The sequence below is a fragment of the Salvia hispanica genome, chromosome 5 (genome assembly GCF_029641045.1).
Source record: "Salvia hispanica isolate PSC_SH4W2 chromosome 5, Shi_PSC_v1, whole genome shotgun sequence".
Classification (NCBI taxonomy): domain Eukaryota; kingdom Viridiplantae; phylum Streptophyta; class Magnoliopsida; order Lamiales; family Lamiaceae; genus Salvia; species Salvia hispanica.
The window spans coordinates 15,408,631-15,420,827 of record NC_142696.1 but is presented as its reverse complement, the minus strand read 5'-3'; the positions used below and the strand labels follow the sequence as shown (position 1 = coordinate 15,420,827).

Below are 12,197 nucleotides of genomic sequence, written 5' to 3'. Positions count from 1 at the left end.
TCCCTATATTCCACAATCAGATGAGTACACTGCGTGGCCGTGCCCAAAAGTGGCACTCCAAAAGAGCAAAAAGCAGGAGTAGGACGTGGTCCGGTAGATGAAGTGACGGACCCCATACTATTCCCGAGAAAGCAGAAGACAATCAACATCAGCAAATCTAAGAGGAGACCTACCTAGGACTATTTACCCTAATATAGGGAATGCCCAACTGTTCCGTGCGAATAGTCGCCTTCAGGAGTCTAGGGATTGAGTTGGGGTCGAGACAGTGGAAGGTTGTCATTTCAGAGCCCATTTTTGCGAGGTAGCATGCCGGTTTGTTGCACTCCTTGTGAATGTAGGAGAACCGGACTCTCCCTTCTCTCGCGAGCATCCTCAAACTTGCCAGGGCGTGCCTCGATGGCGCTGGGCCGGCACTATCCGAGTTTAAAAGAGCAATGGCTTGAGCATGACTCCACCCAAGTGTATTCCCCCGACTCCCTGGCCAACAAGATCCCCTTACGGATGGCAAGAAACTCGGCCTCAAGGAGAGAGGAGGCTGCGAGAGGGGTTGAGAATGCCGAAACAAGGCTGCCAGAATGGTTTCGCACAATCCCGCCCCCGCTGGCTTGGTCTGTCGACGCGTTGAAAAGCCCATGTGTGTTTAGCTTGAGCCACGGTTGATTCGGGGGATCCCATTTGATAGAGACCACGAGGTCGAGCCTATTTCTGTTTAAATGGGGTTGCTCTGGGACCGGGAAAGGCAATGCGACCCCCTTCCACTGTTTTGGACCAATGACACGAATTTCCATAAGCTTCCTAATGTGCATATGTACTTGCCACACCACATTGTAGGCTCTGAACTTTAGCTCGTTGTGGCGGCATTTGTTTCGCTCCGACCACAGAAACCATAAGATAAGGCAGGGGAGCAGACGGCAAAGGTAAAGTTTCGAGTGTTGTTGTATTCTTTTCGCCCACTTTTCCATTCTCTCCGGGATAGAGTCTTGAAAAAGAAGGGGCTCTCCAAGTCCACCAAACCAGGAATCAAACTCGCTCCAGATACTTGATGCTCCAATCCCTTGAATGAACAAGTGTTGCAATGATTCGGTGTTAGGGCTATCCGGGCAGCAATGGCATTTAAAAGCTAGGCTGATCTTGCGCCATTGGAGCTTCGCATCAACTGGGATTCTGTTTGAGAGAAGTCTCCAAACAAAAATGGATATGGATACGGTGAGTCCTTTGTTCCAAACGTCATCAAGAGCCGGGATGATTGGCCGGTGGGATCTGCAGGTGTCCCATGCCGAAGCTAGGGAGAAGTTGCCATGACGGGAAAGGCACCAACTGGGATATCCTGCTGGCCCTGTAGGATTGGGATGTTTTGAATGTCTTCAATCAGCTGGGCCGGGAGACCAGCTTGCATCCGTACAAGTTGGAGCTTAGCAGAGCTCCACCTACCATCATCCCAGAAATCCGAGACCCGTGCCAAGGGATCGCCTCTGTCATCCAGACTCTGTTCCCGCAAGGTGGTATTCCCGAGCCATATATCATCCCAGAACAGGACGTTACCCTCCCCGATGACCCAACGAATGTGGGGATGGGCCTGGATCCATGCTCTGGAGAGGCTTCGCCATATTGGGCTTGCCCGCCCCGAGATCGACGTGGAAAGCGGTGAGGCTTTGCTGCAATATTTGCTGAACATATGTCTTGCCCACATCGAGTTTTGTTCCCGGAATCTCCACCATAGTTTAATGTTGAATGCGCGAAGGACTTCGTGAAACCTCCTGATCCCCAGGCCGCCTTCCGATGTGGGTAAGCAGACTTGTTCCCAGCCAATCCAGTGAGTTTTTCTGATTTCATTGGTTGCACCCCAAAAGAACCTAGCCAGTTGTTGTTCCAGTAGTTTCAAGGCTCCACCCCGTTGGTTCGATAGCTTGGAAGATATGTAAGGGGATCGCCTCAAGTGTACTCTTGATAAGAGTGAGTCTACCTCCGAATGAGAGGTGTCTGTGAGCCCATCCGCTGATTCTCCTAGCGATCTTTTCCCGCAAGAAGAGGAACATATCTGTGCATTTGTGTCCTCGGTAGATGGGTACACCAAGATAAAGGAATGGGAAGTTACCTCTCGAGAACCCACCTTCTGACTCGATTGTTGTCGACCACCCTTCGTGAGCTTCGGTTATGTAAAAGTTGCTTTTGGAGAGGTTGACCTGCTGGCCCGAGACGTCCGTGTAGTCTGTAAGGCATTCCTTGAGTCGCCTGAGAGGGGCAGCGGCTGCTTGGGTGAAGATTAAGATATCATCCGCGTAAGCCAGATGGCTTACCTCTGATCCAAATTTAGAAGACTTGAATAGCATTTCTTTACGCCCGAGGATCAGTTTGTCCAAGGATCACGAGAGATAGTCCGCGGTGATCACGAAAAGAGCCGGCGAAATGGGATCCTCTTGCCTCAATCCCCTGGTTGATTTGAAGAAACCCGAGGGGGAGCCATTGATCAAGACTGAAAACCAACACGAGCCCACACACCTCTCGATCAGGTTCACCCACAAGGCTGGGAACCCCATTTGGTGAAGGATCCTTAAAAGAAATGGCCATTGAACCCGGTCATACGCTTTGGCCATGTCGAGTGTGAGGGCGACGTTCGGTGCAGGCCTACATCGAGGGAGTTCATGAAACATTTCTTGAGCCAAGAGGACGTTATCATTAAGCAACCGCCCCTTGACAAATCCGCTTTGATTTGACGAGATCACGAGAGGAAGAAGAGGCGTCAATCTTGTAGTAAGGACTTTTGTGATAATCTTGTTCGTCACGTTACACAAGCTTATCGGTCTATAGTCCGACCAAGAGGATGGATTAGCTTTCTTCGGTAGAAGCACGATCATGGTAGCGGTGACGCTACGTGGGAGAAAGGCTCCTTGAAAGAACTGATCGACTGCCTCAATGACATCTGGCCCCACAATCGGCCAGCATTTTTGGAAGAAGAGAGCTGTATATCCATCTGGGCCCGGGGTGCTTTCTCCCGAGATACCGAAGACCGTCCTTTTTACTTCTTCCGCCCCCGGCGTAGCAGTGAGCTCATCAAGGTTTATGTCAGGTGGAAGTTGATGAATGATGCCAAGGTTGGGTTCTTTAAGCGAAGCGATGCCGGTGGTGGAGCTAGCAGATCTCTGAAGTATTGAACCGCGGATTCCTTAACGTCTTCTTCCTCCGAGATGGGTGTTCCGTCCACTATAATAACATGAATTCGGAGGCGAGCCCTTTTGCTTGACCCAGCTTTGGTAGAACTTAGTATTTTTATCCGCGTCCGAAAGCCACCTAAGAGTAGCTTTTTGTCTCCAGAAATCCTCTTCCATTTTGAGGAGGAGGATGTATTGGGCAATATTCTTATTGACCTCGGCTCTGTGGGTTGGGGAGGGGTCCACTTCGAAGTTAGCTTGAGCCACAGCCACCACTAGCTCAGCCGCAGCAAGGTTGGAATGGAGGTTTCCAAACACTTCTTTGTTCCATCTTTTCAAGGCTGATTTAAGCCTTGTGAGTTTGATTTGTAGGTTCAGCAAGCCCACTGCTTCCGAAGGCTGACTCCAGACATTGAGGACAAGATCAAGGAAACCGTGGTGTCTGAACCACATGTTCTGGAAGCGGAACGGGTTACCTGGTGGTCTAACCGAAGAGGTCTTGCATCTCATAAGGATTGGTCCATGATCCGATGCCACCCGAGGTAGATTGGTCACTCTAGAAGTCTCAAAGAGGTTGGTCCAAGACTCACCTACAAGCATTCTATCGAGTTGCTCGAAGAGATTATTTTTAGACCAAGTGAACTCGGATCCGTCAAAGCCCAGATCCAGCAGCCTACAATCTTCGATCATTTCTGCGAAATCCACCATCTCCTCCTACCGGTTAGTCTCGCTCCCCACTCTGTCTCGGAGGTGGAGGATTGTGTTAAAATCACCACCAATCATCCAAGGAACCCCGTTCAGGGAGTTAGCCAACGCCCGAAGCTTGTCCCACAGAAGATATCTCTCGGCTCTCGAGCACTTCCCATAGACTGCTGAGATGCAAAGAGGAAGTGCGAGCTTCGGACTCACAAAACGCCCATGAATGATCTGATCCGAGTCCTCCAAAACTTCGAATTCTGAGCCATGTTCTGTGAAGACCCAAATCTTCCCATTAGCATTTGTGCCTCTGTACTCCAGCCCAAAGATTCTTGAATATAACTCCGGGTCGGGTTGAGTCAGCGGTTCAATTATTACAAGGAAAGCACCATTGTAAAGGTTAATATATCTTTTGATGACGTTTCGGGTTGGCGAGTTAACTACACCCCGAACGTTCCAAAACATAAAATTAAGAGACATATTAATGGGTTGGATTCTTACCCGAACGGTGTGGAGTCCGCCCATGAGAACCATTTGTCTCATCAATTCTATTCATGTTGGTTCCCTCAGAGAGGGGGAAGTTTGGCTCGAGGACAGGGACGTCTTCTTCCTCGTTGACGTCCATGTCAATCCCTTGCGTCTCCTCAAAATTTTCCGTATCATATTCGCCATTCCCCATGAGTTTATAGTATTTGTTAGAGCTCAATATCTCCCTCTGCCAATCTTGTGATTTGTCTTTTAACGAGGAGTCACGACCTTTTAGTCGACCAGAATCCGGTGAGAAGGAGTGTCCTCTCGAACTAGGCCCTTGGGGAGTCCCCTGTTTCACTTGATGCCCCTATTCTGCCGTGGCCAGGTTCTCTATCATCGGCCAATTGGAAGGTCCAATAATGTCTGGAGTTAGGTCGCCCGTGTTCGGAGCGACGGGGGGGGAGGGGGGGGTCCTTTCTCTTTCCCTTCCTTTACCATCATTACGGTTAACGGTGTAGTTATCCCTTCCCTTGTGGTTTCCATTGAGAGTGACCATGTTTGCCGAAGGGACAGAGGAAGCTCCTTTCGGTGGGCGGGTCTCGTCTTTGCCTCCCCTGTTTTGAACAGCATGATAGTTTTTCTTTTCTGGTCTGGCTCTCCTACCAACCGCGTAGCAGACCTCCCCCGTGTGCCCCACATGCTTGCATTCCGAACAATAAGGAGGGATCTTATCCCATCTCACTTGCTGAGTGTGCTGCCTCCCGCACAAATATAGGATTATCTCCTCTACTGGTGGTTTGGTGATGTCAATCTCAACGCAAATGCGAGCAAAGGATAGCCGAGTCTTGTTAGCCGTTGCACGATCGACCTGAGTTGGACTGCCTAGGAGCTTACCGATTGCAAAGAGGGCTGCGGGGTCATATAGATGAATCGGTAGGCCAATGAGGTTGCACCAAATGGCCGCAATGGGGGACTCACAGAAGACGTCGAAGTCGGGCGACCATTTGAAAACGCGCATCGGGTGTCTGTCTACGTACCAGACCGGGTTACCTTTGGGACCACTAAGGAGCTTTGCATAGTCTTCCATGGCATCAAATTAGATGAGGATATGCTTAGCGTTGATGAATTTCCAGTTAAAGCCACAAGAAAACTTGATGTTGTTGAGGGCCTTTTGAATTTGGGTAGTCGCTGGGATTGAATGGGAAAATTTTCCAACAATGGCGAAACCCAAACTTTCTGCCAGGATTTTTGTTTCCGCACCAGAGAAGTAGATCGAGGGAATACCGTTGCTGGAGCTCGCGAAGCCCATGCTCTTGATTTTATCGGGGTCGAAAATATGGGGACCCTCCGGATCCGCTCCCCCCGGACAACATCTGCCATAGATGGAGGCGTGGTGCTAGCAGTTGGTTTCAATGGGGTTGAGTGAGTATTGGTATCAGCTGACGGTCCTTCATGGTGTTGCTTGATTGCGGTGATCGTCGACGAGCCTCCTGGAACTCCACCAAACCCACTACGCTCGGTGTTAGTACTCTTCTGCCATACCGAGGGGCCTCTTTCAAACGCATTACAAAGCAGCTTGGTATGACCACGCTCAAGTGGTGGGAACTGGTCGAGAGGAGGCGCATATTGGAGAGTAGTCGGTGATGGAGGGGCTACAACCGCCGCCGGTGGAGCCCCCTGAATGAGCTTGAGGAGGGGATGAGGAGCACATGTCGAACTAAGCTCCATGTGATTAGTTGCCAGCAGTGGTTGAGCTACGATGCAGTCTAAGATCTCAGCAGATTCAAGGTGAGCCAGGTGCAGCAAGGAATCCTTCTTTGACTCAGTAAGAATTTCCATACGCTGCGAAGACATTGGGGTATCAGCTGAAAGAGTGGAGTTGGCATGAAGCACTACAGCGAGGTGACCGGCCTCCGGTGAGCTTCCGGCGAGGGAGGGTTGACCAGCAGGAGGGTTTCAGGAGAGGACAATAGAACAGGCTGCAACGGGGTGTCATTTTTTGGCTGCATTGGGGTAGCAACGGCTAGTACACCTTGAGGTCCTTCAGTATGGCAAGCCTCCAAACTTCTTTCCAAAAGTAGTTTTGTCTTTGGATCTTTTTGAGGAAAGTTGACTAAACCACCAACCATCGAACCATTTGCATTGGGTTTTGCATCTAGCTTTGACCGGAGTTTGAAGGGAGTGTAGTCTTCTTCCGGGACGATAGGCATTTCGCTGCCGGCGACCTTGCCGGATTCTGGTGGGGCTTCATCAACAACAGAGGGAGAGGAGCAAGCAAGGCCCATTGCAAGGTCCTTGTCGTAAGGAGTTCGAACATCTCGTAAGGAATAGAAATAATATAGCCAAAGGTCAGTACCGGATATCGAACACGAGGAAGGAAAACACAAAGTGTCTATCTTCTACTAAGACTCAATTACTATATGGAAGAACAAGAGAATTTTGGAAACTTTTGAAAACTAAAAATAATGAAAACAATTAACAACTTAGTGCAAATAAAACAAGGAGATAATATATAGAGATAAGGGAATTCCAGGGATGTGTATTCACAGTTATGATTATTCAAATTCCAAACTACAATACCCTAGCACAGTTATTACTTTGATAGGACGAGTCACATAGCTTATGCTCATGCGATGCAAACGTTGATTACAAGATTAGGGTTGTCAATCCTAACACGTAACTCCATAAATGTCCTAAGACCCTTGAAAAGTCCTCACTCTCAATTAACAGTTCCGTTTTAAGGGAAGCTAACTGTAGTGTCTACTAAGTGGACCTAACTCGCTAGAACTCTCTTACAGTTATGAATCAAGCTATATTAAATCATACACGATTGTGTCACTCAATCATGAAGCATAAAGATTAACTTAGGGAAGAAATAAAGCAAAAAGAAAACGGATATTAAATAGAAAATTGGAATTGTATAACCAAAGTCGTTACTAATACATCCCTCGAATCCTATAAGTTTAGTTACACATAATGGAATAAGCTAAACACATAGATTGAAGGAAAAACAATTTGAACATAAAACTAAAGCAAATAAAACCCGTAGGTTGAGTCCTCGTCATTCTTGATGTTCTTGAAATCCTTCTCCAACTCCTTGCGCAATTGAAGTACTCTAGCTTTTGATCTCTGTGAATTATTTTGCAAGTAGAAGCTCTCTCATTTGATGAAGCTTGAGGTCTTATTTATAGGGGAAAGCCAATCCTCATTGTAGAAGGAAAAGATCTTCAAAATATGGTAAATCTTGGGGCACATCTAGGGCAATTCGGATTCGCCGCCTTTCTCTGGCGGGCCGCCGCACCTTGGCCGGTGGTCGCCGCGTTGGAGTCCAGAGTCTCTTTTCCTTCGGTAGCGGACCGCCGCACGACTTCCGGTGGTCGCCTCACAAAACACGTCAAAATACCAAAATAGATCAAATATGCAAATAATGGACGTGTAGAGTGACTTTGACATAAAAAACGGACCAAATAATGGCCTTAAAATAGTGCAAATCCGAGCGTATCACCAGTGCAATTTTTCGATTTTTTTCGAATTTTCTCCACGTCCAACCTCTACGCGAAATTTTTCAAGGTATGTTTTATTTTTAGTAGTTCACTCACGTCCCTACCGACTCTACTAACTTATTTTACACTTTATTGTAAATAAGTTTGGGGGGATGACGTGGTGGACCGTGAGTTTAGGTTTTTTGTTTTAGGGTTTTCTTTTTGTTTTAAAGTTTTTGTTTTTGTTTTTCAAAACCCCGTAGGTGATTTTTGTTTTCTATAAAGGTTTTCTTGAATCCATGTCGTGAACTTAACATGAAGAACTTAGAAACACGCATGCTTAGGGACACACTTTGACCGAGTTGCCAATGATATTACATTCCATCTATGTTTAAGTGTGGCTTAACGTTTTGATTTGATTGTTTGGTGAAAAGGTGCATAATTAGTGAATTGCTTTTTCGCCTTGATTCATGCTTTATACCTTGTGAGGATTTGAGCCTTAATTTTATTCTTGTGTGATTTATCTGCAATCATGTATTTGTTTCTAGAACTTGCTCCTAGTCTTGCCTAAGTTTACATAGTGTTTAAGTTGATTAAGGAGGATGATTGACCATCTTTTCTAGCCTACTTTTATACCTAAATTTTTCGACCCGCTCAAAATTTCAAAATTTTTCCCTTTGGGGCCAATTTTGAGCCTTTAAGCCTTTTCTTTGGAAGCCAAAATAATGGGGACAATTCCTTGGGACAATTTCTTTGTAAAGAATTGGAGAGATTAGGAGGAAAGTATAAAAAGTAGTGTGCTTAAATGTAGAAAAGTACAAGTTGTGAAATTGTGAAAAAATTCAAGTATGTGCTTGATCTTAGAAAGGATGCCTATGAAAAAGAAAATAAAAAGAAAGAAAATAATTTTTTTTTGTGAAAGGTCGTAAAAAGAAAAAAAAAGAAAAGAAAACCAAAGGTTTGGAAAGTGAGTTGAAGGAGAAAAATAAAGTGTTGAAAGTGTCTTGGGTTTAGAAAAGTGGAGTCACTTTAACTCTGCTTGGGATATTTTATTTTTAGTCACTTTTTAGCCAAATATTCCTCACCTACCAAAGAGCCTACATTACAACCAAAGATAAAGACCTTTCGGACTTTTGATGCTTAATTACATCAAGTAGAGGAGGGATTAGACTTTGAGCAAGCCTATGGTAAACTTTGCATGATTTGAGTGCTTATAAACACATTACTTTTATACACTTTGAGAGTGAGAGAACACTTCCCATCTTTGGAAGTTTGTCAAATGTGAGTGCTTGAATTCAAGGTGTTTCACGAGTGCTTATAAACACATTACTTTTATACACTTTGAGAGTGAGAGAACACTCAAGCTTGATTTGATTGCGTTAATACATGCTTAAGCTATTCTTCCATCTTTTGAGGCAATTATGACGTCTAGTCCTTGTGCATTCTGTGCGTCTATTCTTGTATCTTTATTGTTTTGTTCGAGGACAAACAAAAATGTAAGTTTGGAGGAGTTGATACGCTAGGATTTTGCACTGTTTTAATGCCATTATTTGGTCCTTTTTTGATGTCAAAGTCACTCTATACGTCCATTATTTGTATATTTTATCTATTTTGGTATTTTGACGTATTTTGTGAGAAATGTGCATAATTGAGCCGAAAAAGGGAGTCAAAACACAAAGTCTGGAAATCTGGAGTCAGACGGCGACAGCCGTGAAGTTGTACGGCGACCGCCGGTGCCTGGTGGTCAGAGCAATGCAGCGGTCCGCCTCGGAAAAATGACACTTGGAAGAGAGTCTCGCCCGGCGACCACCGGAAGTCGTGCGGCGGTCCGCCGCCGGAGGAACAGAGACTCTGGACTCCAACGCGGCGACCGCCGGCCAAGGTGCGGCGGCGAATCCGAATTGCCCTAGATTTATTCCAAGATTTACCATATTTTCCTTCTACAATGAGGATTGGTTTTTCCCTATAAATAGGACCTCAAGCTTCATCAACCATAGAGCTTCTTATTGCAACATAAATTCCCAGAGATTAAAAGCTAGAGTACGTCTTTGTGCAAGGAATTGAAGAAGGATTTCAAGAACATCAAGAACGACAAAGATTCAACCTACGAGTTCTATTTGCTTTAGTTTTATGTTCAAATTGTGTTCCCTTCAATCTATGTGTTTAGCTTATTCCAATATGTGTAACTAAACTCATAGGATTCTAGGGATGTGTTAGTAACGACTTTGGTTATACAATTCCAGTTTTCTACTCCCTCCGTCCCTGAAAATTTGTCCCCTATTTCCTTTTTCGTCCGTCCCACAAAATTTGTCCCCTTTAGAATTTACCTAAAATAGACTATCAAAATACCCTTCATTTTTCCCCCAAATTACCCCATCTGCCATTAATGAGAATTGAATTCTCATTTACTCATCTTCAACAACCCGTCACCTACCCACCCACATTTATCTCTCTCTCCCACATTTAATCAATCAGAATCCCTAATTTTTGGTTCCAAATCACCACCTCTTCACCGTTCTCATTCTTGAGTTGTCAATCGACCGATTTTCCTTGGTTAAATGAGTAACCCCACCGCACCTCCTTGGTTCTCGGCGGCCGATCTCGTCGTCCCTGACACCCCCATCGATCTCGTCGTCCCTAACTCCCCTGAAACACTCTTCAATTCTTTCATCCCTGAAATCCCTATCGACGTGCCTTCAGCCACCCCCTTCGACTTTCCTCCAGCCTTCCCCGTCGACCCACCTCCAGCCGCCCCTGTCAAAATCTATAATGAAAATGAAAAGATAATGCTTGCTATTTTGCTGCCTGGATTTTTTAGATCTACTCTAAGTATGTTCTTATTTCTTGATCCAGCGTTTTTTCTTCTCATTATTGGTTTGGAGGCTGTTGTTGTCGATGGGCTTGGAGGCTGATCTTGTGGTTGTCGTTGGGTTTGGAGGTTGTGGCTGTTCATGGGTTGAATGCTCTGTGATGTTGTCGATGGGTTTGGAGGCTGAGCTTATTGTTTTCGATGGGTTTGGAGACTGGTTGTTGATGGGTTGAATGCTATGTGATTGTTGAATGCTCTTTGATTATTGTTGTTGATGGGCTTGAATGCTCTCTGATTATTGTTGATGATGAGTTTCATTACTCTGTGATTGTATGTGTAACTGATCTGTGTTGATTATGTTATTGGGACAATGGGCCTGATATGTGGCTTGGCTATGTGATTGTTGAATGAGTATCTCCTTACTATGATGATACCTTATCTGATGCTTGTATGTGTAAGTGCTCTGTGATGTTTATGTGATTGGGATACCCTTATAAGCCACCCCTTGAATAGGTTAGGAGGCTTATCTATGATTGAGGCAGCCTTATACCACCAGCCACCCCTTCAATGTGTTAGGAGGCTACCAAATGATGAAACATTATCTGAGGGATTAGGAATTAAACCTTACAAAAGTAGACTAAATTCATTTCACAGCCACCCCTTTAATAGGTTAGGAGGCTTATTTGAGAATGAAAGAGCTTTACAAGCCACCCCTTAAACAGGATAGGAGGCTACCCAATGATGACAAAATATCTGAGGGATTAGGATTTTATAAGTCACCCCTTACATAGGTTTGGAGGCTTTACAAAAATAGACAAAAAAAATCAGTTCACATTTTAAGCCACACCTAATTTTGAGGCTTATAAAGCCAACTGACAAAAAAGCTTTGCTCTTTGATCTACTAGAATCCTAGAGCTTCACTGATACGTGAAATGTCATAAGCTTCACCAATGTTGTTTTCGGGAAGTTGGAGGTATTCCAGAGCTTCCTTAACAAGCTCTTCCTCGACCTCTAAAGTGATTGGCAGCGAGTCCAACCTGGATAACCTAGCCTTCTTCATATGTGGAAGTTTGTATCCATTCCCTCCATGCACTTTCATTATCTCTAATAAGCAACCTTGAAGAGATAGGAAAACATTGTTGAGGGTGTGTGGGCTAAGTTCTTCAAAGGAACTGTACACATTATTCACCAAGTCATCCACCCCTTTAGCAATTTTATCATCCTGCAGAGATTGGATTGCTGTGAAAAAACCCAAATCCAAGACATTAGGCGGTTGGCAAATGATTTGGAATTTGAATCCATCTTTGTTTGCAATTGCCTGAAACTCTGAATCAGTGGGGCTGATATGTGGCTTGGCATTGTCTTGTTGAATGAGTATCTCCTTGCATACGTTCGGTGGCCATTTAGACTTGATAGCTGGTATAATCTGTTCAAAAATTCTGTATGTGATGATATTGTACATGTCTGATAGAAAATCTATATAAAAAAAATCAGTGTACCTTTTGGATTATGCAATCTCTCGTGATCGCCTTGTTGACTGATTGGATTGGCTTGGTCTCCATGGTACCTTTTGCTCTGTTCTTTGAATTC

The 12,197-nt window shown here is 45.1% G+C and overlaps 2 protein-coding genes across 2 annotated transcripts; both read right to left on the bottom strand.

Annotated features, from left to right (window-relative positions):
* Positions 1–2,363: 2,363 nt before the first annotated feature.
* On the bottom strand, positions 2,364–3,857 carry LOC148926345 (uncharacterized). The gene is made up of 2 exons (XM_089059091.1): positions 3,243–3,857; positions 2,364–3,140 (listed from the first exon to the last, which is right to left on the bottom strand). The coding sequence occupies exons 1-2, from the start codon at positions 3,855–3,857 to the stop codon at positions 2,364–2,366; spliced, it is 1,392 nt and encodes a 463-aa protein (XP_088915217.1).
* Positions 3,858–11,431: 7,574 nt separating this feature from the next.
* On the bottom strand, positions 11,432–12,169 carry LOC125189809 (uncharacterized). The gene is made up of 2 exons (XM_048087040.2): positions 12,107–12,169; positions 11,432–12,033 (listed from the first exon to the last, which is right to left on the bottom strand). Exons 1-2 carry the CDS (start codon positions 12,167–12,169, stop codon positions 11,509–11,511), a joined length of 588 nt encoding a protein of 195 aa, XP_047942997.2. The 3' UTR covers positions 11,432–11,508.
* Positions 12,170–12,197: the final 28 nt, after the last annotated feature.

Excerpts from the sequence above, each read along its gene's own strand:
- LOC148926345 (XM_089059091.1), bottom strand. The coding sequence starts at position 3,857 with ATGGTGGATTTCGCAGAAATGATCGAAGATTGTAGGCTGCTGGATCTG. Across the intron at positions 3,141-3,242 it reads CTAAGTTCTACCAAAGCTGG|AGATCTGCTAGCTCCACCAC; the intron begins GTCAAGCAAAAG and ends TCAATACTTCAG.
- LOC125189809 (XM_048087040.2), bottom strand. The coding sequence starts at position 12,169 with ATGGAGACCAAGCCAATCCAATCAGTCAACAAGGCGATCACGAGAGAT. Across the intron at positions 12,034-12,106 it reads GAGATTGCATAATCCAAAAG|ATTATACCAGCTATCAAGTC; the intron begins GTACACTGATTT and ends ATTTTTGAACAG.